Source organism: Varanus komodoensis, unplaced genomic scaffold (genome assembly GCF_004798865.1).
Source record: "Varanus komodoensis strain SLA01 unplaced genomic scaffold, ASM479886v1 scaffold4, whole genome shotgun sequence".
In the NCBI taxonomy this organism is placed as follows: Eukaryota; Metazoa; Chordata; class Lepidosauria; order Squamata; family Varanidae; genus Varanus; species Varanus komodoensis.
The window spans coordinates 49,176,442-49,204,296 of NW_025335941.1; the positions used below are offsets into that span (position 1 = coordinate 49,176,442).

The window sequence follows — 27,855 nt, forward strand, 5'->3', positions numbered from 1 at the left end:
TGTGTGTGTGGGGGGGGTGATACCAAATCAGAATATTGAGAGGGCAGGAGGTGGATAGGAACCCATGATGCACACAATCTTCTTTGGGGCATAACATGGACCCTCAGGCAGACAACGCACACTTTATGACCTGTGCTGCAGTCTGGCTTGTGAGAACCCTCCTCTTCAATCGGGAAATGTGAATGTTTTAATTTCATAAATTATATTTATATCCCATTTTCCAATACAATATTGCCTAAGAACTGAAACTCTTATTTGCCCTGAGCTCATAGCTGCTATCTGTAAACAAATGATATATGAAACTGTTAACCTGCGCTTTCTTCAAAACCACGATGGCTGAATTTCCCCAACACGATAACCCAGAATAGTCTATAAGGCCTGATGACTTGTCATATTGTGTCAGAATGGCTTAAAGTTGGGGTATTAAGCCATAGTTTATAGTAGGCTGTTTGACCCAGAATGGCTTGTTGACACAGGCAAACCCAAACCACAAGTTAGCCACCTGGCAAACCTCCTTGCTGCTTTTTTGAAGCAGCTACCTGAAGAGTCCCAGTGCTACCTATCCCTGAACTCCCCAAGCAGGACTTGGAGACAGCTGACAGAAGCTTCCCCCACCCCACTGCAAGCTATTTTGGGTTCACCGTGGGCTTTTTTCCTTTTGAAACTATTTTTGGGGAAGGGAGAAAATATTGCTTATCTTGGCTGTCAAGCCAGCTTTAGTGATACCCCTTTGAAGAGCTATGAGTTGTCCATCAAAGCACACCAGCAGTAACTCAGAAGAACTGCCCTGCATTAAAATGTGTGCATGTGTACACATGCATATTTGTGTGCTTTGGGTGAAAAAAAAATGGGTTTAGGGAGATCTGCAGCCCTTTTTCAACAAAGATCTTCTTCTTTTCTCTTCCTCTGAAGAAGCTGTCTGTGTCTTCTGGCCCTCAAGCATCTGTTACGTGCAAATCTGGTATTTTCTGTGACAAACCTGTATTATTAAACTGACCACAGCTCCAGTTAAGTAACTTGCTAGGACATCGCATGCTGTTGCTGTCCAATGCTCAGTCCCACCAGCTGGCCTAATATGAGAAGTTGGAAGAAAATAAATAGTCTAAATCATGTGCTTTTCTGTGTTTATACCACTTCTTCTAAGGATTAATTCTCCAGGCACGGCACATACATGACCAACAATCTGATTCAGAGTATTGTTTTTCAAGCAAAGTTTTTTATTTCTTGCTTTAAAAACAATGCAAAAGTCCAAAATATTACTGTCAAATATAGATGTCAACAGAGAAGCACTGTAAATATTTCTTCCCAGGGTGATTGTATGGCTAGAAAACAAGTGGTCCAGCAGACAAAACTTGGGACTAAGTAGGTAAGAGTTAAAATACTTGCTCAGTTGTGACACCTGCAGGCATGGGAGTCAACATATTTCAGACTTGCATTAAACAGGCAAATTACCTTATGTCTGTTAAGGAGCACTCCACGGCAAGTGGCCTTATAGTACTGAGATTGTGTGCAAGTTGTCTTAAACACACAGTATCCATAACCTTGACTATGCCAACATCTAAAAGGAACACCTGCAAGAGAAAATGAATGTAAGAAAAATATAAATCATGTCCTTCATAGGACTTTATTAGACCTGTCAGCCATTTAACAAATCTGATTGATCCTCTTTGTCAATCATTTTTCCCTATTAGCAACCTGTGAAGTATTTTCTTAATGTAATTCTGTACTAACAATGTATGCATTTTGAAAACAGATTATCAGTTTAGAGTGAAGAAATAATTTAGGTTTAATCTGGGTTACTGACCATATGTTATGTTTTAATTTTTTTACCTGATGGCTCTATTATCCAAGGTCCCTCAATTAACACTGCCTTCTTGCAGGAGACTCCATTACATGATCCATCCCCAGTTTTCCTTCATACCTCCTGCGTCAGTCAGCATTCTGTAGCAATGAAGCCTGCTTGATTCTCACTGGACTGGTTGGCGATTTTCTCCTAGTGTTTTTCTTCCTCTGTACTCCTGCAAACCTTGAAGATGGCTGATACCTGTGTGTGTGGATGCTTGTGGTTTTGGCTTCATAAAAATAGACTACTGGGTAACTGTTTGTATATGCTATTTACCTTCCTTCTGTTAATCACTAAACGAGTGTTTCCAACAATGAAACCTCTCTGTGTATGAACAAGAAGTAATTTTCCAAAAGTCTTTACCTCCACTACTTTTTCAGAAACTATCCTGCAGATCCGGCCTCTTTGCCATTGATTCAGATCGTGTACATAAGCAGCACAATTCATATCTATTTTCCACTGAACTGTTTCACTCACAGATTCAACATAAGTGGCAGCCATCTTTTCCTGTAAACTTAACATGTTAAACAGCCAAACAAGAGTGAGGAAAAGCACTGTAACCATTGTTTATGTCAGGAATAATGGGAAACAATAATTGAGAACATTGCATTACAAAATACCTGTAATTTCTCCTAATATAATTTCTAAAAGAAGACTCATAAAATGGGGCAAAAATGAGATTATAAATCAATCATTCTGCAGGCTCATTGACACCAAGCTCAGAGGGACATGGGAGTTGGGTGTTTCCTGTACAAACCCCCACAAAAAGCAGAAAACACAAACCACTTTTTGATTTGATTGGGGGTGGTGCTCTACCAAGAGCAATTTGGATCCAAAACAACTCCAGTATGGATTACCAGCCTTTTGTTTTCCTTTCCAGTTTTGGAACTTCTCTTATTGGTTGGATCCATTTTGGCAAAATAAGAGGTCAAAAGAAGTAAAAACTGAACTGTTCTTTCATTTCTTTTTTAAAAGAGAGAGCATACAAACTGAAAAGGAAAAAACTCCAAGGTTTGCAAAGATAATGAATCGGAAAAGAGAATAATTTATTATTTATTTAAAACTTTTATACCCCCTCCATCACTTTGATGTCTTGGTACAGAGATGTCAAAGTGACCTTGACATCTCTCTAATGACCTTGTTGCAGGAGAAGCTGGCACAAGCTCTGTCCTGGACAGAGGCAAGGAACGAATTAGGAGGGACACCACAGAGACTGGGACCATGGCAAAAATGTTTGATCACGCATTCCTTGCCCGCCCTGGGCAGTAAAAGGAAATAACCCATGGGGAATATCTTCTTGCTCCAAGTTTTCTTGCTGGGAAAAGAAAACTATATCTCAAATTCTAAAACTATCTGACATTCTAGGTGTTTTATGTAATTTTTCTTTGAAAATGCCCTCTGCTTTTTACTGATATTTTAACTTCCTAGGTTTGCCTTTTTGCTTAGTTTTGATTAGGTATATTATACTATGAATATATAAACATTTTTTTAAAAATGAGCAGGCTGCGAAATCTGTGTCAGCAGTTCCGTTCTGGGAAGAAATTGCCTTCTATAAAAACTAAAGATCTGAAGAACAGCATGCGGTTATTTGTCTGTTACTAATAAAATGATGCACTTCAACAGAACAATGTACTGTTCTCCTCTAAAAAGGATAAGAATTAAATAGTGCTCTGCTCATTTGAGATTACAAGATTTTGTTTCTATGATACACATGTACAAAACCCAGAAAGGACATTCATCACGCTTGGAAACATGGAGCAGGTGATTTCCCCAACAGCAGCACTTGAATCAGTCATGACAAATTAACCACTTCTAGGCTAAGAAAAACTGTCATTTAGTCCTGTGGTTTCCACTGAGAATGCATTCACAGTGTCAATTTCCTTCCATACCTTTTCAGAATTTGTTCAGATGACATAAAAAACACAAAGATCTTGCTTGGAGAAACAACATGATTAATCTTCACTTCCAGTTCTCTGTTACACTCTAATCTCAACTCTTCATACTGTGACAAGTCTTCCTCCTTAGGTTTCAATGCATCTCTCTCAGGTTTTAAGATTTCCTCTAAAGCAGGATCCCACACTTCATTGTGGGATCTGGTAGTCTGGTTGCTGCTTTCTTCTACTACAGAATCCCATATGTTCGTATAGGATCTCAAAGCCATTCTTGTATTCCTGTACAAAACAGAATTGCTTCATTTAGATTTTATCTATCACAGAAGTGAAGCAGAAATGGTTTCCCCCAAGCTCACAACACCAAGGCTGAAGCAATCAAAATATATGTTTTAGAAAAAAGTTTCAAGCACACATTCCAAGTAAGATTGACTGTGCTGTCACAAATTCACAGAACAACATACTCACCTTGATATATAAGATGCTAGACCTTCTTCAACCAAAAGGCTGTTAACACTGCAGGGCAGGTTTGGTGATACAGATACACCTTCATAAAGCTCAACAGACAGCACATTGTCTTGCAATTTCTCTACAAAGGGACAACGATTTTACATTCAATTAACCAAAACATAAATTAGCAAAGAGGATGATGTTCCAGTCTTGTTAATACATATGGTCTGAAGGCACAGAATGTATCCACCAAGTTGAAGCTAAGCAGGTCTGGGGCTGCCCTAAGCTTGGAGGAGAGACCACCTGGGAACCACATGAAGCCACCTTGAGTTCCACAATGGGAGAAAGGTGGGATATAAATATAATAACTAAACAAATAGTTTAGGGACACATTTAGCTGTGCTGCTCTGTGTCGCTTCATGGTGTTATCACAGAATCATAGAAATGTAGAGTTGAAAAAGGCCATCTGTTCCAATTCCCTGCTCCAAAGCAGGTCTCCAAGTTGCAGCACAGTGCTTTTATTGCTCTTACTGCTTTTGCATTTTGTAATCCTCCTTGTCAGGAAATAGTCGTATTAAAAAAGTAGGAAAGTAAAAATCAAGGCCAAAGTGCTGTGGTCTACTGCAAAGTCTTTGAGGCTGTTACTTAACACAGTGTGATGGTTACACATGAGTGTGGCAAGATCCAGGTCTCAGCATTAGAAAAAAACCCTGGATCTTCTGAATTGCACCAACTTTTTCGAAGGTTCAACTTTTTCATCTCATTTGTTGCCATAGCAATCCTATAATGTAGGTGGAACAGCATGACTTCAAAGTACCTAGCTTATTTCAGAGGTGAACTCCAAACACTAACCATCCACGCACCCTATCCATACATGATTAAGAGCCAGGTTGACTGACTAATGGATGAGGTCCCCTGCAGGGTGGACATAAGCGACCACCCAAGTATTCAATTTAAGAAAGAGAGGAATCTGTGCTAGGCCCTGGAAGACCCCTAAATCACAGGAGCAGCAAGTAGCCCTACTACTTTGGGGAAAGCTTAACAAAATGTGTGGAACCTTATACCAGAGAACAGAGAATGCATTCTTTGATTTTTGAGCAAAGGCCTCCTGTTTGCTTTTCTAATACCTGATAAATTACTCTGTAAATAAGTGAATACTTACCAGTAATAAAACAGAACATACATTTGTCTTGAATCAATTCTTGAAATCTCTGTTTGGATTTAATACTCCATTCATTCAGTCCTTTACACGGTTTAATATGAGCCAGCTTGCACTTGATGGCCTAAATTAAGAAATATAAATTGGTCTGTTTAGCTTGTTTATGCCACCCTTTCTTTAAAGAAACATCAGAGATGTTTACATACAAGTCTGACTGATATCTAATCCACGTCTCTAAATTTCATCCTTACTGTAGCCTTACCTACTTCCAGATTCATCACAAAACCCAGAGGTACCCACCCCCCACTTAGCTATTTGTCCCAGTCCTATAAACTACCTTAATTGCCATTTTTTGGTAGAAAGGTAGAGTACAAATAAAATCAATACATACATAGATAAATGTTCATGGGCAAAAAAACATGAACAACGAAATCTCTTAGAGCAAGTTAAGGACTAACAAATTTATTATGGCATCAGCTTTTGTGGGCAATGACCATTCTGTTATATTTAAAACACTGTGAAAGTCTATTAGACATAGAAATATACATTATATTCATATATTGTTAGGAACTGATTTGCAACCTGTGCTAATAATGCTTTGTTAGGTTTATTTGGCATTTATAGAGTTTTCCACTGCTTTAAGTAGTTGTAGGTTACCTTTTCTGGGAGGATTATAAACTCATCTTTTATTTTGCGCATGTCTTTGACATTTATTTTAGCAGTATTGCCAAAGTCAACATATTTCACCTCAACTTCTTGATGGCCCGGCAACCCTTTGGAAAAGATTATGGAATTAAGAAGCATCATACATTTATAAGCAACATTTGTGTGCATCTGCGCCAAGCATTCTTACTTAGACACACACACAATGCTCAAAGTGAATTAAGATGCCATCTCACTCTCTTTTCTCTCACCACAGGCACAAGACAATTGTCAAGTACTCGCAAAACCCCACACAAGAGTCAGTTATTTCTGATGTCTTCTTATTTCTATTATTAAATTATCTATTATCTATTGCTCTACAATAAAAAATCACCCAAGGCTAAAGACTGAGGGTCACTAGAGTTGATACAACTCGCAGAACAGCTATCTATTTTCGCAATTTTGCGTATTTAATTTTTAAAATCAAAGCTTATTGTTTTGGCCAAAGACCATGACAAATACAGCAAATATACATATACCTTAAGGTTCCAGAATTTCAGATATAATGGCAAACTATGGTTAGAAGAATCAAAGCAAATGAAGAGAGCATACAAGAATGAGAACTAACAAACCATAGTTTGGCATTAACTGCATGTGAACCAATTTATCATTGCTGATATATAACTATACTCACAAAATCTACTAGCGTAAAGCTAATTCACTACCATGTAGGCCTAAGAGAATGATATCTTGCCTTGATTTATTTTTAATTACAGTTTCTTTTCCTGGTAGCAGTTTGTTCTACCATAGAAATCAAACTGTTTACAAAATACATTGTTGAGGAAAAGACAAGACCAGAAAAGAAACCTATTTAATGGGTAAAAGGATTCATTTTGAAAAAATCTATGTATGGCTACCAAGCACCTATTCATATATTCTAATTTTAATTCATACATGCACACAATATAATAGTTTCCCTTGAAAATCTCGTAAGTGCAGGATAAAATCCTTCAGGAACAAAACAGTTCAAGTTTAGTCAGGTGAGGCTTCCTTACTGTTAGAGCAATACAAAAATAAAACCAGTTGCCCACAGAGGTTGTGGGCTCTCCCACACTAGAAACATTCAAAAAGAAGCTGGACAGCCATCTGAGTAGGATGGTGTAAATTAATGTCCTGCAACAGCAGGGGGGTTGGACCCAATGGTCTTCATGGCCCCTTCCAACTCTACTATTCTATGACTCTAAGTTACCTACCTATAACCTGTGCTCTATACCAAACTCCATCATCTTCAAATCTTGCTATGCATGGTTGACCTAGGATTGGACAGAGAATTTCCAAGCCAACTTCACCTTCATTTTTATACATTTCCTCAACTTTGGTCAAAAAAACTGCAAAATCTGGACCTTCTTCCAACTGTTGCAATACAAAAAAATTCCTATAAATTCCTATGTAATTAACATTAGCATACTATGTTATACAGAACATCAAACTGCTGCATTATACACCTAAATAACTTGTTTTACATCCAAAAAAAGAGTTGTTCTTATCCGACATGAAGAAATAGCACACAAGCAAATAGAAAAGCACACCCAAGTCAAGTTGCAATATACCTTCTTCAAGGATACTCCATTTCATTCCTCTTCTGCCGTTTTTTCATTTTTCCTCAACAGCTTTCTGAAACTGTGGAGTTACTCTTAGTCTTTCCCTAAATGATTTTTTTAAACTTCTGCAAACCTTGCTGTATCCCCAGGCCTGCCAATACTCCCTCTTTTAGGTGGGCTCTGCCATTCTGGCTGTAAAGTAATCCATACTCACTCTTCTCCAGGCTCGTGTTTTTAAGAAGTTCAGAAATTTTGGTTAACCACTGTTTTAGCTGTCATCTAAATCTGACGAACTGTGGTTAATGTGAACTATAATTCAGCTTCAACAAGCCAACTTCAAACCATTGTTTCTGAAGATAGCTTCTTAAAACTAACCACATTTAATGTTAACCACAGTTCTGGGTCCAGTAAACACAAGTAACTATTGTTACTTGTGGTTATGGTTAACTAAAAGCAGAATTTTCCAGACACCTACCCCTAGTCATGCAGAAGGAGACTAGGTTTGTCCATGTCTCACTGAATCATAGTTAGCTCATGCCCAAAGGTAGCCATAAAAAGTGCACTGATTCATATTAAGTCAAAGTCTTCTAATCAATACAAGTAAAAATTAATTTTTAAACATGCCCATGTATCAAAGAAATACTAAAAATATATTATCTTTAGTGCCTTTTATAAGACTGCAAAACATATTGCTTGGACTCCCAGCAATAACACATAAGGATTTTAGGAAGTATCCTACAAGAAATGTGAACATAAAAAAATCAATATACTGAACAATACTTACCAGCTGAATATAGAAATCTCCAGGACTATTAATGTAACTAACAACAACTGGGACTTCTGTATCTTCCTGTGGTATCACAGGTGGAAAATAGTTCAAGGGTACATTATTCTCAGATTGATCAGCAAGCTCAGTCCGAAAGCTAGTAAAGTTTCAGAATGAACTATTAAAGTTAGTTGTAAAAGACAATGATTGTCAGTGGAGAATTTCAGAAGTTAGTTCTAGTGGAAAAATTACTGAACATTGCCCCAGCACTGCAATGTACTTTTACATAATGCACAAACAGAACTCAGGGCATATAAGTGTTTCATTTAACTTGCAATGACATCTATTAAATTCTGTGGAACAGAATCAATGGTCTGCATTTGAAACAAAGCTGAGAACATAGCTCCTTAGAGTCTAACGATATGATATGCAACAAATCTACAATTGGATCCTTTTATTTTAAAGCAGTTATCAGGGATGTAAACATGATAAATAAAAGTATGTAAGCTCTTTTCCCATCCTGAAATCCCATGAACAGCAAAAAACAAAACACTGACAGGTATCATAATGAATCTTCCATGTAATATTTGACTTGGCCATCAGATCTGGATCTACTAGGACAGCTTTAATTGCATCCCAAAGGTGTGTTTTTGCTTTCTCCCATGCCCCATTCATTTTTATGGAAACAATGGAGCTGCTTCTTATGCAGACAACATTTTGCAGAGCACAAAACCTGCCTGTCGACAAGATAATCCCATGATGGGGTGGTAGCACCAACTGTCTCCCCTGCAGGGTTGTAGCAAGGGACAAGGTGTTTCCGATTTTCTCCCTACACCTGCCTGGACTGGGAAGGACAGAACTCTCCCTTCTGTTCCAACTAAAGCTTCTCAAGGATTTCTCCTCATGAGGCATTTAAACAATCAAGTCACCATGGTTTCTTCAGCTTTTTGCAGCAGGATTGGAGCATTCTCCTTGGCAAGTCTCCCTCTTAACCAGGAGTCTTTGTTTATGTACCTCTACATTCTATGAAAACAACACAAAAGTAGAACAATGGTACACAGAGGAATTGCTAAATTATAGTAGGCTTCCTTAGCAAATAATGAAAGCAACCAAGAAAATGAATTAAAAAATCTGCAAAAATGATTAGAAAACATTGGGAAGAACTAGGAGAATTCTTCATAAAAAGAACTCACAAACTTTTTCAACTAAAGGATCACTAGCACATAATACTCTACAGACATCATGGTCTATCAGGCTGACTCTAGTGTTACTGTAGGATGGGAAATGAGAGAACTGATTAACTCTCTATTCCTCCTCTCCCTCCAAACCAAATTTTAAGCAAGGTTTTAGCTGGTGGTATTTAAAAAATAAACCAGGTGCTTCATGGCCAAGTGGAAGTTAGCTCTTACCTATTGCATTCTAAATTATCAAGGAAAATGTTTTGAGGGGAGATGCTTACAGTGAACCTTCACTTTAGAATATTTATTCATAAGATTCACAAATAAACTGCCTATTTTGATTTTGCATATGGAAATTCAAAACAGGAGATGGGATAATAACTTGAATGAAAAGTAAGTAGCTATAAGTAGTTATTCAAAAATATTGATTATTATTCAAGTAGAATAAGTAGTTATTCAAAAATGACTTGAATGAAAAATAAGTAGAGGCTTAAATCTCGATAAAGAACTGGAAAGCAAGAGTGATTAATTATGCTAGCAGCCCAAGAAATATAAAATCTATTAACCTCTACAGAAACAAACAAACAAAAAAAAAACAAACGAAACTCATCCACAACGTTATTACATTTACTTGAGGCAAGCTCCCTTGATTCTGGCAAGATTTAATTTTAAGTGTATTTAGCATAACAACATTTGCAACCAAACCTTCTCAGGAAAAACAAACACATACCTTGCTAAATCCAAAAAAACTAAAGCATCCCTGAGGGACACAGGCATGTCACTACTTATTTTGTTTGCTGGAGGTTTCATCAGATCTACAATTAGCACACCATCTTCTTCTCTGAACACTTTCATTAGAACTGCTTTGTTATTTACCATTTTCAAAAATGCCGCCCTTGCGCTTCTATTCCAACCTTCAGTCTGTTGTGGAGACAAAAACAAATGCTTCAGTGCAGAATTCCAGTCACCGGACAAAACTAGCAAACTTTAGAAATGAGATATTTAGAACTATCTTAGGTAAGAAAAAAACAGTTTCAAAGATTGGAAGAGATAAGCAAAGCAAAGAACCTTGTTATGGTTGTTACAAAGGTCAAAGGAAACTTGTAGCTAGAAATTAGGTAGGGTTAAAATTCTCCCAATGTGAGAAAGATGAATGAAATTCTGACATTGTGTCAAGCCATGATTCTAAATCCAACACTAATTCTAAATCCAAATAGTTATTTGACTTTCCAGCTACAGGACAGGCAAACCGTTGTTTAGAGCAGCATGCTGACTTTCATTTTCCATCCCCTTAAAATTCAGACATACAGTTATTACTTACTGAATGTTTTGGAACAATGTCCTTCAGGGAACACTGTAGTGCTAACTTATTTATACCATGAAGTTGTCCCTCTATAAGTAAATCAGGCTTCCTTACAACCAAGCATAAGTCTTCAATCATGACATAGTCTAGCTTGACATGTTCTGGATTTACAATAACTTCATTTGGTATGCTGATAACAAAAAAAGAAATGTTTATTATTTCTTAATGTAGGTAAAAAATAGTTTGTTTGAAGGAGGTATGGCTTTTTAAGACTTCTTAGAAACCTTGAGGCAGAAATGACTAGCAGAATAAGAAGGCATAACTAATAAATCTTATAAGTTATTCAAATTTGGGCTAATTAAAATCGCTTGTGGGATAATCTGGTTGTGTCATTTCTACCTTTCCTTGACAGGAGAGAGAGTTATTCCATTATAGAATGCTTTGTCATGCCACCCCATAAGCAACCAAACCTAAGCTCCATACTTTTAACATATTGAGAGATTATGGCCAATTCACAGAGGAAAACTTCAGAAATCAATACGGCAAAAACTACACACAATGGAAAAATAATGGTAGTAGAACTACTCATACCCTGAAACAATTAAAGCCTCAGGATGCCCGAAGTCTACAAGGAATACTTTCATCATTGCAATATCAGTGATTTTGTATTTTGCTGGACCACAGGGCTTCCACTCATTTGTATGTTTCAGTGGAATTAGTTCAACAATGTTTGCACGGCACCACATCCTGTGTTCTTTACTTTTAACAAAGATTCTTGTACCTGAAATAAGTTTAAAAAAACAATTTGTTACCACTTACCCATATTTACATGGAACAATATCTGTAGACAAGCTAAACGAATACTAAGTTAAAGAATCTAAACAAACCTTTTAAAAACTAGTCTAATTTCAGAGTTCTCATTCCCTTTATTGCTGTAGCCACTTGACAAATGACAGACAAGATTTTCAAAGTAGGGGGAGGCTAGAAACTGCTTGCCAGCATCTATTGTATCCCAATTACCCTACATATTATCTAAGACTTTCAGAAATCTGTTTATAAAACTTCCTGGGCAAGGCTGCATACCATGAGAACACAGGGGTGGCAGCTCCTTGAGTCCTGATGTGCCAGTCAAGGAGCAGGGCACAGAAGGGCCCCCGAACTACCCCCGTCCCCACTCTTACTCTTTAGTCCTCTACCGGAATCCTAGAGGATAAAATGGGAACACCAAGGTATCCCCTCTTTGCCACAGCTTGCCAGCAGGGGATGGGAAGAGAGCATGGATGGCTCATAGCCATCAGCCTATCTCTAGGATAAGACTCACAAGCCATGGTGAAGGCTGTTGACACGGCTTGAGAAGAACCAAGTATGCCATAGTATCAACTCTTTTGGGGGGCTGGCATAGCAGTTGCACTGATTAGGCACTTTGAGGCAGCTCTCATCTGGAGCAGCATAACTAGAGTGGCAAGGATTTCTTGCTCCTCCTGCCACATGGTTCTAGGCTATCCCTGAGCTTGCCCAAAAGTGGCTATGAAACTCTGGAACAAGCATGGAATGTTGAGGTGACGTAATATGCCACCCCACATAAATCATAGCAGTTTCTGGAAACATGCTAAGCTACACTGGCTGAGAAGCACAGGCGGTTTAAAAAGTTGCATGAACCCAGTCAACATGCATTAGCAATTTGAAAAATCTAGCAAGAACCAGTTCATCATTTTACCAAGGGTGTTGAAGTCCCTAGAAATTCAACTGTGAACTCCACATGGTAAACTTAGGGGTTTCTATTTTCAGATTTAAACCCAAATAAGATCAGAGGCCTGAGACAAAGTCTGAAAAATCACTTAGCAAGAACAACATAATGTTTACCCACTAGCTGAATAAATTATGCAAATATGTAAACATAATTAGTCAGAGAATTTCAGAAACACTATTACCAAGTTCCAAGATGTCGCTTGGGGATGTGTTTGTAGTACTACAAAATGACCTCAACATTTTTTCCAAATGAACTGCAGTTTTCTTTTGTGAAACTTTCCGAACGTAGAAATGGCAAGGATTTACCACACAGCTAACAAAAACTAATTCTGTAGAGTCTGCATCAGAAAAAGCACATCATAAAAATTAAGAATGATAACCAGAGGCTGCAGGCAACCACTGTATGCTACTATATTGACGAATATCTGCCTGTTCACTACTGTCAATATATGACTAGCATATTAATCACTAGAAATTATAAAATTTTAACACCGTGCTCATATTAGCTAGCATTCCAATATTATATTTTGTGATATTTTATAGTTTTGTTTTTGTGAACTGCTGTAAACTTCCCAGAAAGCTTCAGCTATGGGATGGTACAGAAATGAAATAAAAAAACCATTCTAGGCACTACAAATTCTGGATCAAACCAAAGACTTAACTAGTCCAGAATTTTGTTGTCATAATAGCCAACCATATTACATTGTGTCCCGCTTTTTCCCTCTCACAAGGAGATCAAGATGGCTTACAGTGGTCCTCAAACTTTTTCAATAGGGTGCCAGTCAAAAGGCTGTGGTGACCATTGCGGGCCGGAGAGTTGGGGGTGCCGGGGGGCTTGGGCGCACGCGAGGCGGCATCAGGCACACGCAGCAGTGGCTTGCTCGCTCAGAGATCTCCGAGCGAGCAAGGCACCACTTCCCCGCCCACGCTGTGAGGCAGTGGCGAGCACGTGTGTATGGGAGGCTGGCGGTGGCAGCTTGCTCGCTCGATCGCCCATCTCCAAGTGAGCAAGCCACCACCTCCCCGCCCACGCAGCAAGCATGTGTGCGGGCGGCAAACAGTGGCACGGGCCGGATGGATGGCCATGGCAGGCCAAATCCGTCCTGCGGGCCATAGTTTGAGGACCCGTGGCTTCCAAGGTTCTCCTCCTTTCATTTTCACCCTCATAACAACCTAGTACTGTGTTCCATGGAAACAGGTGATAAGCCACACTGCCTTCAGTGGAGGAGGTAATTCACTGCCAATCTCTAGGGAGACAAACCAGAACCCCAAATGCTGTTACAGGACTCAAGCTTACCCTTCTGAATCTTTCTCATAAATTGCCCACTTCCTTCATAGAGCCAGCTCACATTTAACAGTGGCAAATCATTGGTTATTAACATGGGATTTCTCAAAGCATGTTCTGTAGACATCTTGAATAGTCAGCCCCCAATTTGAGGGTTGCTATGTGACATCTGAATCCCAACATGATTGGCTAAGCCCATGGTGAATCTACAATTATTAATCATGTTATCTCTTTAACTCATAATTAACCTAACAATGGGTTCTGAATATCATATGGCAACCCAATCAGCAGCTGAGTATTCCAAAAGGATGTGGAACATTCCTGGCTCACACTGCAAGAAATTGTGGGCTAATTAACCCACAATTTGCCACTATTACATGTAAATAAATCCAGTGACACCTAGAATTATCAGTAGCATCACTACAGAAGGAAAAAGGTACAGGAAATAAAACAATCTTTTCTATAATGTCATCTTTGGCTGCTTCCTTAGTCTTAAAAGTTGCTCTCCTTAACAAAGGAAGACACTGGCCAAAATTATGAGCATGTCCTGGGATCTGATGAAGGCATTTATAGCAACAGAAAAAGCCAATCACAGAAATGTAGTCAACAGCCTATTGCAGGATCCAGCAATTCCAAGGTGACATAAACAAGTACATGAATACTGCCTCCTAAACAAGCACACACAGAATGAGGCACAGAGAGAAACAGAAACCTTTTTAAAGTTTCAGAATCAGAGAAACAGCAGTTTGGAAATGTTAAACAACAGCCAGCTCAAAGCTAAAATTCTAATTCAGCTTTAGAATTTTAGATGAATTACTTTCACTTTACTATAAAATTGGCTCAGAATGTAAACCCCAGAAACCCATTAGAGGGCCTCACTTACATACCTGCTTTCAATCCAAATGGCTGCAGCTGTTTTTGGGAAACTGTTTTCTGGTATTTATCTTCAGAGAGCTCTTCAGACCACACTTTCAAGAAGTTGAATGTAATTGTTACCATGTGTGAACAGAATATTTCCCATGCTATCCATCAAATAACTGAGGCATTGCCCACCTCCACCCAATTACAGAAGCTATATGAGAATCCCACTAGTCAGTAAGTATCAGGTGTTAAGGCCACCTGAAAATCAGACTCATTGAGCTGAGAAGAGTTTTCTATCCAGCCCAGGTAAGTTTATCTCAACTTACTACTTGTTAATTAATTCCCATAGAGCTGCCAAGGCCTGCCAGTCTTGGGTTTTTGTTTTTGCAGAGGTGTGAGGTTTGAGTAGCATTTCTACTGAACTCTGATTATACTCTCTAAATTTTCAAGTATCAAACACAACTCTCAAATACAGTAAAACCTAGGATTGCGAGCATAATTCTTTCCGAAAACATGCTTGTAATCCAAAGCACTTGTATATCAAAGTGAATTTCCCCATAAGGTTCAATGTAAATAAGGGTAATCCGTTCTGTAACTGGTTTGTTTTTTCGTTTTTTTGAATCACAAAAATCTGAAGCAGGCACGCTTGGGGGAGGTGGGAGCAATTGCGGGTGCGCTGGGAGGGGAGGGGACGATGCTGTACTCACACCCGCAACGAGAGAGAGAGAAGATCCGGCGCTCAGTTGTGACTTGACGCTTGGCAGGCAAAGTGCAGGTAATATTCGTACTGCAAGACGTCACTCGTTTATCAAGTTAAAATTTAGAAAAAAAAATTGTTCGTCTTGCAAAACACTCATAATCCAAGGTTTTACTGTAGATGCATGCTTTTCAAACTGAAAAAGTTACTAGTTCATTACTCAATAGGATCATCATGTTGAATTGCCATTTCTGGAATGTTCCACATACTAAGTACAGACACTGCATACCACCAAAAAAAGGCACACAGTATGTGGCTCTTTATGAGCTGCTGAATGCCAGGTCTCATTTACTGATGCAACATAACCTTCAAAAACTAGACAGGTTTATAAAAAACAAACAAAAGACGCAGGAATAAAACCCCAAAACCCAGAGTACTGGCAATGAGGTTAAAGATCAACATAAATCCAGTAAATATTTCCACTACTAGAACAGCAGCTAGAAGCATTATAAGTACACAGGGAGAACTAGGGAATAAAGACATTAGCTCTATCACAGATTAATAAGCCATCTGCCCAGTTTCATCAAATATGTTCTTCTAATAAATGAAAAATACTTAAGACTCATGGTGTCCAATGAACAGCTTCATATAGCCTGATTTGAACAAAAATATTTTCTAGTATATCTACATGTACGAGATCTAACTACTTTCCATGGTTAACTGTAATCCTAAACAAATGTGAATGGATATGACAAAAAATTAAATTTTATAAATCCTTCTAGAGCATTCTGAATGTTTTTGCTGTGCAAAGTATAGGCCTGTTCTTGACATTGCTGTGTTAAGAAACTTGGTATCTATAAGTAGTGGTGTACTTCAGAAACAATGAATGTTCTGAAACAAAGAAAGGTTAGTGATGACTCACTACCATTGAAAAGAGCTACTCACTTTCTTGACCATCTTCAATTATTTCTTCAATTATGACATCTGGAGTAGATGCTGATTGAGATAAAGCAACAGCATTTCTCTGATCGAGCAATGGGGCTGTTTTTTGGAGATAGCTGTAATTTTCTTGAAGATATGCACCAGATTTTTGCAGAGTACCAACTGCATCAAGTTCTTTTACCAGTGATACTTGTTTTATATTCATGTGACTTGGAGCATCACTTTTTGATTCATCTTCCACACTGCCCAATTTTAGAGGTCTGCCCTCCAAACTCTGCCTAAGTTGACAAATTGCCAGAGAAAGCAGATCACAACCAATAAGAAATACTTTAATACATAAGACCAAACACTACTGAAATAGTAAACTGCACTTTGTTTTCAAGAGACGCGCATAGCATAAATTAAGAGTTCAACATGCCATTTTCGAGATTATGTATCTCTGCAGTGTAAGAAAGTCTGTTTCTGGAAAAATGATCACAGCTCTGAAAATAAACTTATCTGGACAACAGTACACCAAAATGAAAGTAAGGGACTGTGCTACCAAACAGAAAATTGGGAGTTATCTTTGTGACAGGTGGTGCAAAAACTTGGCTTTATACTTCTTTGCCATTTTAACCTTCCCACTGTGTTTCACATCTATTACATATCTGTTGGCTAACACACTTCAATTAACTTGATGCAAGGAATGTCAAAACTGAGAATTTACAAAGTTACGACTACAAACAGGAGGCAGAACTATACCCCAGAAAGTAGGTACAAGATATGTACCAAATGTAACAAATACACAGCACATAGATACAAATGGACAAAATATGGATTCTGTACAAACAACTAGGTTCAATAATGTATCACTACAAGCTGACAAAGTAAGTTAGCCTCTGGCGATGACATGCATAAGAGGTAAATTATTATCACGCAATACTGCAACTATAGGCAGCAGTATATTTCAGATCGTTTTTTCAACCAATGCCTATTTGTTGCATCTTGTTTTGTATCCAAAGGCGTGGTTCTAGAGGGGCAAGATACACAGGAGGTAACCTTATCCAGAGCACAGATAAACCATTAGATTCCTTCTTCCAAGGCAGACATATTGTTTCTGGGCAGTTTGCTTTTTCTTTATTTCAATACATGCCTAAATAAAAAATATTCTTTATGTCAAGTACCAGACATAAAGCAACCCCTCAAAGAAGATGGAGTACAGTAGGCACTATTTTTCATATTCAGGAAAATACTTACTCATTGGGGATATCATAGGAAAATTTCCCCAGGTTTTCAAGCACAGGGATAATCCTATCACAATCCATGTAAAACCTGTCTCAGAAATATAATACATGTCTTAGCAACATATACCTTTTGGTCCATTTTATATAGGCAACACAACTGGGTACTGATAATTTTGTGTTACATATTGAAGGAAGATGATATTCAATTAACCATTCTTGCCACTGAAATAGCTCCACCAGGAGCAGTTTCCCCTCCTTCCTGCTACCCATCACAAATGTTCCATTTAGATGCCAGGAAGCACTTCCTGACAGTTAGGACCCTGAGGGTATAGAATGGGCTTCCACGGGAGGTCGCTGAGGCCCCATTGGTGAGGGTGTTCAAAGACAGGCTGGACATGCACATGGTGAACATGTCATGAGTGGAACTGGCTGGAACTGGGGGGTCAGACTAGATGGCCCAGGAGACCCCTTCTGACTCGCTCTGTTTCTGTGTTTCTAAATGCTCATACCTAACAATCTGGTCCATGGAATGGGGGACCTTCCAAAGAAGGGGAAATGCAGAGGAGAAGAGGAAATTCCTATGGCCCACAGACTGCAAGTGAACTTTATGGAATAGTGCTATTTGCCCAGCTCATGCATTTCTTAATGGAATGTCACAACTATTTTATACCTGTAACCGTCATTTTGATGTCATCCACAATCCTTATATGAAAATTTATTACTGCAGCTTAGGAAACATTCCCACTATCCAGTTAGAGGAATGCTTCCTAATATATGGATTCACTCCAGACTGCATTATGTGAAGATTAAATTAAGTATCATCAATTTCTGCAGACCTACTCCAAACATAACTAGAGCAAATCCACTACGTTTAGGACGGCAGATTTTAAAAGTTACTAACGCATTTTTAGTGAACAAACAAAAATTAACCATTCCACAATAGCTACAACACCAGTACCTTGGAAGTGTTCTTTTTTCCAGATTATCTAGTTTTAAGACTTCATCTTCAATTGTCATTTTTAAGTTGTGAATAACCTAAAATAAAAGTCCTAATTTAATTTAGGGTAAAATATATCACCTTCTGATACAAGAGCATGGCTTACATGTATGCGAAATCAGCAGTTTTATTTTGCACCATAGTTATGCACAGAACTGTAGCAACTGGGCCCTCTTCTGCTAGAATACAGCTTTCAAAGTTTGTTGATATGGATTCGAACTCAAAAGTGATGAAAAGGCTGGAATTCTCATCCTGGGTAGGATTTCGGGAAAGGACTTTTAAACTAGTGTGGCAGTGACCAAAGATATCTCGCCTTCTTTTATCTGTTTTGTCCTAATCTGGTCAAGAGTATTTGTGACTTTGTGTTCTTTTATCAAAACACTGGACTTCATGTCCTCAGTTACTCACCACCAGTCCCACTGGTTCTCAAACTTTCTCTTTGTTGCTGAAATAATATTGGCTCCACCTTCCCTAAGGCCTGGCATCCCACTCCTTTTATAGTCACCTGAGCCTGATTAGCTCCCACTGCTGAATTCACTTTCCAAATCCAGAGAACCTAGGACTGTCCCAAAGAGCCTCACTAAACCTTCCCTTGAGTTTAACTCTTGCACAAGCAGAAAATTAAGCTAGCGGCCTTGTACAAAGCCTTTTTTCCTTAACAGCCATGCAAGTTCCTTCACATCCACCAATGCCTGAAAGAAAGGCACAGCAGGCAACTTGGAGAGATACTTTGCAAGTTTTTAAGAAGGTTCTTTCCCCACCAATTAATATTGGTGATATTAATCACCTTACCCGTTTTTCTACGTGTCCCTCTGTGAGTACTGAAAAGCTTTTAATATATATATCTTACTACCTTTTAAACATCTCTTTAGACCCAAGCTATATTAATGCTTGTTTTATTATTGCAAATATATCTTATATTATTGAGAAAGGAAAGACTCAGATGGAAAGCACAGGAATATAAATTAAAATTAAGGCTACCTGATTTAAATTTTGGCAAGATTTTAAGCAATGTGTTGCTTTAAGCTCTTTTGCTGTCTTGATGGCTGCATCCAAGTTGCTTTTTTTCTGTAAAACTGAGACCTGAATGCTACGTACTTCAGTTATATAGTAACTGGTGTTCATTGCCAACTCTGTTTCTAATTTCCTTTTCCTAATTAGAAAAAAATGAAAGTTAGACCTAAAAAAAGCAGAATATACACTGTAAAAGGTCAGTTGATAGCTGTTTTGATAGCCAATTACATTATACATTAAGAACCACATTACATATTTTTATCATCTATGGGACACTAAATTTAAGAGTCAACACTCCTTGCCCTCAAGACACACAACTGACTGTGAAAACAGCTTAAATTTAGTATCATCCACCAAATTCCACAACTGCACAATCTGCTTCCATTGCACCACTACCTGCTACAAATCTTTGCAAAGTAAGGACAACAGCTATTCATGTCACCTGTGCTTTTAAAAATTAACCATTTTCTTTATTAAATTATTCAGACATGAGAAATTTGTTAGCCACATGCGATTACTCCAAACCAGTGACTGGTAATAGAATTGAAAGCCATCTGTAGAAATCATAGGTGAGAAGAAAGGGGAGAACAAGAGTAAAGAAAAACTGGAGGCTAGATGTTTTACAATATTCTGGTTTTTTATATCAACAACTGTTGTTGATATGGAAAAAACAGCAAAGTAACTGCATTAAGGCTTTCTATTATGGCGGCAGGGGTGTATGTGGAATTTCCATTTTGACTTATGATCAAAGTCATGTATTCACAAAAACGTCAGAGGAAAAACAATGTATGTCTGAGTTCACAGGTGGACTATACCTCTCTAGGTTACCTGTACGGTGTACCATCCCATTCCCTTTGGCAGTCCTTTGCCATTGTGATAATGAGTAACTTATTTTAGCACAGTGGTGAAGTTACATAAAAAACCTCTATTTTATACTTACAAACTTTAAGATAAAAGACTTACTACTAAAACGTTAAGTTTTACCTTAAGTTTAGAATATCAACCAAGTCCTCAAAGTTGGTATTAAGAACACATGAAATCTTGCCTTCCTGCTGCTTTGCTTCAGTGACGAAGTCTTCAAGCACCTTTTTTTCATTTTTTGAGAAATGACAATTAAACATAAACATGTGCTAGCTTTCTAGGCAACAGAATTAGAGCTATTCTTTTTTACTAGAATAAACAATGCTCCACAGAAATTAGCAGGTTTCACTCCCTTTTCCTCCATTACTTGGTGGGAACCTAGAGAAGTAGAAGTAACCTAAGCATTCCAAGTATTCTAGTGCTAGAACCTTTTGACCTTGTCTGCATGGAATACAGAGTGACAGGCAAAGGAGGGACAGAGCTCTACATCCACCTCTAGCAGCTCCTCTTTTCAGTAACATGCAGACAGTTTTTCCTCTGGCAATTAAGCTTCCTGGGATAATTTACAAGGTTTATCTGGTTAACTTGTATCATCCAAGGCCCTTGGAGCTCAGTTGCTCATCTGGCTCAAGTATCGTTGAAGAAAAGATTTCTGGGAGCATATAAAAGTAAAATCTAGAGTATTTCAAGCCAAAATAAAATCCTTGCCTACCTCTTCTATACTCTTCAAGCACTTAAGATTGCTTTTAGCTTCCTCCAAACCTTCTTCTACCTCTTGTAAAATTTTGCTGTCCTAAGAAAAATCAAAAGGTAGTACTAAAATTGGCAAACATGATTTTAAACACACATAAAAACCTTCAGTCTTATATTCTCATTAAACATTGAATGTCTGAGAACTTTCTCCATTCAACAAGTTTTAATAAAGGACAAATGAATTAAACTTAACAGAACCAGGAAGGTGCAGAACAGAACCCCACCTCAAATCCCCACTTTAAGCTAAATGATCATTTATGATATGACAAGACCCAGAAAGTGGATTATTTATGGTTTTCACAGTCAGCACTTTACTGCTTTTCAAGAGCACCTAACAGCCTTTCCACACAATTGTTTTCATTCAATAAATGCAGAACTGCTAAATGTCTGAACCCTACACAAAGCATTAATTTAATGGAAACATGTTTTAAGGCACCTTCCCCAACCTGGCGCCTTCTGGATGCTCTGGACTTCAGCTTCCATCAGCCCCGACCAGCTTAGGCTATGGCTAAGGAATTTTGTGAACAATGATCCAAAAGATCCAGAGGATACCTGCCTGGGGAGGGCTGCTGTAAAGAAATTGCACTTCCTCATCCCACGACTCTATTTCTTTGCTCTGTAGCCCTATCTCCTCATTTCACGAAACTTTTACTCTCTTACATTTATTACTTAGTTCTCTGGAACAGAGAAGACTGATTTAAATCAAAGTGATTAAAATCAATATAAATCCCCCCCACAAAAAGCAAACTTATATTAACTTTCTCACTGATACTCCACTTTTTTCCTGAAGTTCCTGGATCAGAGCTGGTATTAAATGACTAATCAAAAAATCTTATCATTGTGGTAAACAGTGTTGTGAGCACATTTCTTTCATCTCTTTTCAGGGCAAAAGGCTTCTAAACTATAGTCTTTATTCAGCTGAACTTGCTGTACAAAACACAGTGAGTAATAATGAAGTTATGGTAGCATCCCAGCTATGGAACCTGCTCCCAAATCATTTCAGTGTCAGGCCAAAACCTTATTTAACCAGTGTTTTAATGACTGAATGGTTTTTAATGTATATTTTTATATATTTAAGATTACATTTCATTTAATGTGCTACCATGGTTTTTGTATTTTGTAAGCTGTCTAGATACCCATTTCTGATATCAAGATAGGTTAAAAATGTTTAAAATAAAGCACATATCAAAGAAGTGATCTTTTTGATTGGTAGTTAGCTCTTGCTCACTTCAAGAGTTAATTCTAAACTGAATTCCCCTCCCCCATCTCCCCAAAAAGGATTGGCTCTACACTCAGGAAAGTTCATGCTGCTGGGGACCAGCAAACACCATTACATTGGTCCACTGAACAGGACCAATACCTCCCTGTCTCACCCGCTTTGTTTTATAAGCATCTCTCCCCAAACCAGAGACCATGTGGTTTTCACCAGTTGCTTGGCTAATCCTGCTTGTGAAACCTTGGTCTTCAGTAATGGATTTCAATCCTTCTTCATCTGGCTCACCTTCAGAGTCTGAGCTGCCTAGCCTAGAATGCTTTATTTATGAAAGAAGCAGGCCAAAGCACTATAGACAGCTTGATGAAAACATCAACCCAGTGCATAGCTGCTGAGAAAAAGGCAAAATCCATAAAATAATAAGTTTTATCATTTATAAAATAATAAATTTTATCATTTATAAAATAAAAAATTTATCATTTATAAAATAATAAAATTCTATTCCTAACAGAAAACTATAGAATAGGGAGGACCAGAGATCTCTTCAAGAAAATTGGAGATATGAAGGGAACGTTTCATGCAATGATCGGCATGATAAAGGACCAAAATGGCAGGGACCTAACAGAGGCAGAAGAGATTAAGAAGAGGTGGCAAGATTACACAGAAGAACTATACAAGAAAGAGCTTAAGGTCCCTGATAACTAGGATGGGGTGGTCACTGACCTTGAGCCAGACATCCTGGAATGTGAAGTCAAATGGGCCTTAGGAAGTCTGAGCAACAACAAAGCTAGTGGAGGCGATAGTACTCCAGCTGAGCTATTCAAAATCCTAAAAGATGATGCAGTAAAAGTGCTACACTCAATATGCCAGGAAATAAACCTTAAGCCTTCTTAACCTTCTATTAATTCTTCAATTCCAATCAAGTATCAAAGGTAAATAATATTGTTTACATACCATATCTGTTGTAGATGTCTCCAAAGCTGGATTCTTCTTCTCTTTAATGCTTCGCTTATAATTATTAATCCTACAAAGTCAGATTGTTATGTTTATGAACAAGAATAAGCTGCCTTTAAGAGCACACCCTCTCCGAAAAGGAATCTTTCATTTACCACCTCAGCATTTATACAAGAAACAGCTATTTCACTTCCCAAATTTTTAGCATTAGAACATCAAATTACAAGAAACACCCTGAGCCAAGAGAGGCGATCCTGCCATTTTGAAGAGATGACTATTTGCTCCTTCTTTGCTCCTTCTCTAGCTGCAAATGGCTGTTTCCTGGCAATCTTCTCTTGGCCTCCAGCTGATACACCATCAGAACAAATTGGATATACTTGGCCTGGCAAACAGCAGTTCCTAGCACCATTAAGTTATCCTAGCAGGGTGAAACCAAAGGGGCCAACCTTTGGAATGCAGTGAGAGAGCTCCTTTTTCTTTTTTCTGTTGCATGGTTGTGCACTTCAATTCACAGCATGATAGGAGGTGGTCCTTAGACTTAGGAGCTACTCCCCATGATGGGTAACAGCCAAGATGAATGGGCTTGCATTTCGTGGCTATTTCTTCAGGATGGGACCCTATGATGGACAGAATTCCCCCTGGGTGAGAGTCAGGAGTGATGGCAGGAATTAGAGATGACCAAGAGCATTGACAAAAAAATTGAGGACTAACATTAAAGCACAAACTGTCTCATTGGAATACCTGTAAACATTTAAAGACAATAGGAAGTATTCCCCTTACACTGCATGAATCTAAGAAATATATCCTCCCCCAAACTGATGCCTCCCAAATATTTTGGATAACATTTCCCAACATCATTCAGTCAGGATGCCAGATTGGGTAGGATAAGAATCATACTCCGATATCCTCGGAGGGCCCAAGATTAGGGAACACTGTCCTAATTAAGTTTAGCAGCCCAAAGAACTGTGCAAGTTATGCTGACAGGTACTCATCTATTTCAACAGAAGTCAATTCTCTTCCACTGAGGCTACGGAGACACTTTCCAAGTCTGCTGTCACTACTGACTTGTTCCATTTCACCAAAGACATATATGACAGTCTGATACATACCTGCTAGGGATAATCACCTAACAACATTAAGTACCAATTTTAAATACAGTGTTTCAAAGTTATAATCAATCACTCTTACTAATGAACTTACGAAATGGAACATTTCACATAGAATGATAAAATGCTGGAAACTGTTCTGCTCCAGGTCATTGATTATTATTCATTGTGAAAATTTCTAGCCCACTTCTTCTTACTTCCAGCCATCCAAATGTACAAATTTACCTTTCAGATGTCTCCAAACTCCTCATATGACCCTTTTGTTCAAAATCTAAGATCACCTACAGAAGAAAGAGAAGTTAAATAAAACATTTTCAGGGTTTATAATTTTTCTTTATATGCTTCATTTCAGTTTAAATATGTTTTGTTTCATTTCAGCACTAGTGATATAAACTGAAATTCTATAGCTTTATCTCAGCATGTCCATGCTGTATGCCTGACATTCCATTTCATTCGTTTATTGCTATACTATTCAATAGCATTGTTCTCTGGCCAGTTTATGGTGTTTAACAACCTTAAAAATAGAGGGTCATCCATAATATTAAACCTATTTGCATATAGAGAAAATGCAAGTAATAATTTTAATGATCAATAGTAAGAAATCCCAGAACATAATTAAAAACCTTATTGCATGCATGCTGCCAAATGCATGGGAGTGGTGGTGGGAGGGATCCTGCAAGCAAGATCTCCTTGGATTAACAAGGGCAGTTCACAGCTGCAACAGCATCTCTTTGTCACTGGAAATGAGAGCCCAGCTGGCTGAGCTAAAGCTGGAACTGTTGGAAGAAATGTGGTACAGCACCTCTGGTGATGGGTCAGAGAAACTTCTGAAAGGCAGCTACTGGCAGAGGATCCAGCAATGGTAAACCACTTCTGAAGAAAGCAATGGTAAATCATATATTACCCTATGAGGAATGAGAAATGCCAAAAGTCCAAACTAGATTCTGAAAAGGTAGAGGCACTGGGGATCATACTGCAAATATACATTGGGTACTGGAGCACACCAAAGAATTTCAGAAGGACAGTCTGTGTTATGTTGTTGTTAGTCGCGAAGTTGTGTCCGACCCATTGCGACCCCATGGACAATATTCCTCCAGGCCTTCCTGTCCTCCACCATCCCCCAGAGTCCACTTAAGCTCATGCCAACTGTTTCAGTGACTCCATCCAGCCACCTCATTCTCTGCTGTCCCCTTCTTCTTTTGCCATCTGTTGTTCCCAGCATTAGGCTCTTCTCCAGTGAGTCCTTCCTTCTCATTAGGTGGCCAAAGTATTTGAGTTTCATCTTCAGGATCTGGCCTTCTAAAGAGCAGTCAGGGTTGATCTCCTCTAGGACTGACTGGTTTGATTGCCTTGCAGTCCAAGGGACTCAAAACTTCTGACTGGGTGAATCATGAGAAACAATGGATGATCCTGAAAGAAATGGATGTACCTCAGCGCTTGATTGTCCTAATGTATAACCATGGACAAGAATCTACAGTTAGGACTGAATACGGAGAAACAGAATGGTTTCCCATTGACAAAGATGTCACACAAGGATGGTTCCTTATCTGTACACAGAACTTATTATAAGGAATGCTGGACTAGAATCAGTGGAAAGAATGAACATTGGTGGGAGAAGCATCACTAATTTAATACCATGTTACTGGCAAAAACAGCAGTGACTTGAAATGACTCCTGATAAAAGTGAAAGAAGAAAGTACAAAAACAGGATTGCAGCTGAATATTAAGAAAACAAAGCTTGTCCACAGAAGAATTATAGAACTTTACTGTTATTAATGAAGAAACTGAAATTGTGAAAGATTGCACATACCTGAGCTCAGTCATTAATTCAAAGGGAGACTGTAGCCAAGAAATTTGAAGATGAGATATGGAAGGGCAGCAATGAGGGAACTAGATAAGATCATCAAGTATAAGGGCATTTTACTGAAGACCAAGGTTCAGATAATTTATACTATTGTATTCCCAATCACAATGTATGGGTGTGAAAGCTGCACAGTGAAGAAAACTGACAGGAAGAAAATAGATGTATTCCAAACATGGTGCAGGAGAATAGCAAGACAAACAAGTGGGACATAGATCAAATCCAGTCAGAGTTTGCTCTAGAAGCAAACATGACAAAACCGAGACTGTCATACTTCAGACACATCATGATAAGGCAAGACTCAGTGAAGAAGACAATCAAGATGGGGGAAGTCAAAGACAGAAGATGAAACTGGATACCAAGAGATGGATTGAATCCATAAAGAAAGACTTGAACTTGGAAGAAATGAATGGGACTGTCATGGACAGAACATTTTAGAGGGCTTTCATTTATAAGGTTGCCTTAAGTTGGAGACAACTTGATGGCTCATAACAAGAAGAATCAGGCAATTCTCCTTAAAGAGATCATTCTGTGATAAAGGAGGGCACCACCAAGAAGGCCCTCTCTCTTGCTGCCATTTTCAGAGCCACCTTCTCATGAGGAACCTGCAGAAATGCCTTCACCGATCTGCATAATACATGAGCAGGCTCATTGTAAGCATGTTCCAGACCCATGTGCCAACTCTGCTTATTTCCAGTCATCAATATCTTTGTGAACTCCTGAGATAAACATGGATCTTCCCTCACTTTTAAGGAAAATGAAGCTAGATGTCTTCCCACACAGCACCGATTCCTGCACTGTGCACTGAGTTGGACCTGATGGTTTAGCTGCCCTATTCAAACTCTATTAATATAAAGATGCTGTAGTGACTTTGTGGGCCACGTAAAAATGCAAAAGCTTTGCTGGATCAGACAAATGGCCAATCAGATGCCAAAGAGAAGTACTCACACTCGACTTATGGTCAGTTGTGCTTCGTTTCCCAGAAACTAATATACAGAAGCATACTGTTTATTACTGGAAAAAATAAATAGCCAACATGCCTAGCGGTAATTAATAGCCCTATTGTTTATGAATTTCTCTAATCTCCCTTTAAAGACATGCAAGCTGGTGCCCTGCCCTATATATTGCTGTAGTTAATTCCTTCTTTTAGCTATGCATTGTGTGAATTACTTCCTTTTGACCTTTTCTATATCATCTTTATTTTCAAGGGAGAACTCTGGGTTCTAGTGCCCTTAATGACAGTAACAGGCTTTATGGCGTTCTCTACATAAGCTATGGTTAGGCTTTCTTTTTCTTCAGACATAACAAAGAGACTTGTCCCACTTCAAAAACTAACACATTTATTATGACAAAAGCTTCCATGGACTATAGTCAACCTTAAATATGCCATTTTGACATGTGTTGAAATGGCTTGTCTAAATATGCAAGCCTATACATGCTTCCTTGGAAACTGCTCAGTGAAGCGTGCTTACAAACAAGTATAATAAGATTGCAGTCTAAGTTTTCTT

The 27,855-nt window shown here is 38.4% G+C and overlaps 1 protein-coding gene across 1 annotated transcript in view; it reads right to left on the reverse strand.

Moving 5' to 3' along the window:
* Positions 1–27,855, reverse strand: part of RNF17 (ring finger protein 17) — a 45,399-nt gene that overhangs the window by 10,837 nt on the left and 6,707 nt on the right. Inside the window, exons 3-24 of the mRNA XM_044441808.1 lie at positions 24,712–24,767; positions 23,381–23,450; positions 21,173–21,253; positions 20,584–20,684; positions 19,567–19,738; positions 18,547–18,623; positions 17,602–17,676; positions 16,369–16,643; positions 14,753–14,821; positions 12,763–12,918; positions 11,423–11,612; positions 10,850–11,021; positions 10,259–10,449; positions 8,369–8,507; positions 7,237–7,396; positions 5,999–6,114; positions 5,345–5,465; positions 4,201–4,321; positions 3,733–3,951; positions 2,207–2,357; positions 1,453–1,571; positions 980–1,070 (exon numbers count right to left, since the gene is read on the reverse strand). Coding sequence (XP_044297743.1) covers positions 980–1,070; positions 1,453–1,571; positions 2,207–2,357; positions 3,733–3,951; positions 4,201–4,321; positions 5,345–5,465; positions 5,999–6,114; positions 7,237–7,396; positions 8,369–8,507; positions 10,259–10,449; positions 10,850–11,021; positions 11,423–11,612; positions 12,763–12,918; positions 14,753–14,821; positions 16,369–16,643; positions 17,602–17,676; positions 18,547–18,623; positions 19,567–19,738; positions 20,584–20,684; positions 21,173–21,253; positions 23,381–23,450; positions 24,712–24,767 — 2,922 coding nt within the window. The remainder of the gene's footprint in view (positions 1–979; positions 1,071–1,452; positions 1,572–2,206; positions 2,358–3,732; positions 3,952–4,200; positions 4,322–5,344; positions 5,466–5,998; positions 6,115–7,236; positions 7,397–8,368; positions 8,508–10,258; positions 10,450–10,849; positions 11,022–11,422; positions 11,613–12,762; positions 12,919–14,752; positions 14,822–16,368; positions 16,644–17,601; positions 17,677–18,546; positions 18,624–19,566; positions 19,739–20,583; positions 20,685–21,172; positions 21,254–23,380; positions 23,451–24,711; positions 24,768–27,855) is intronic.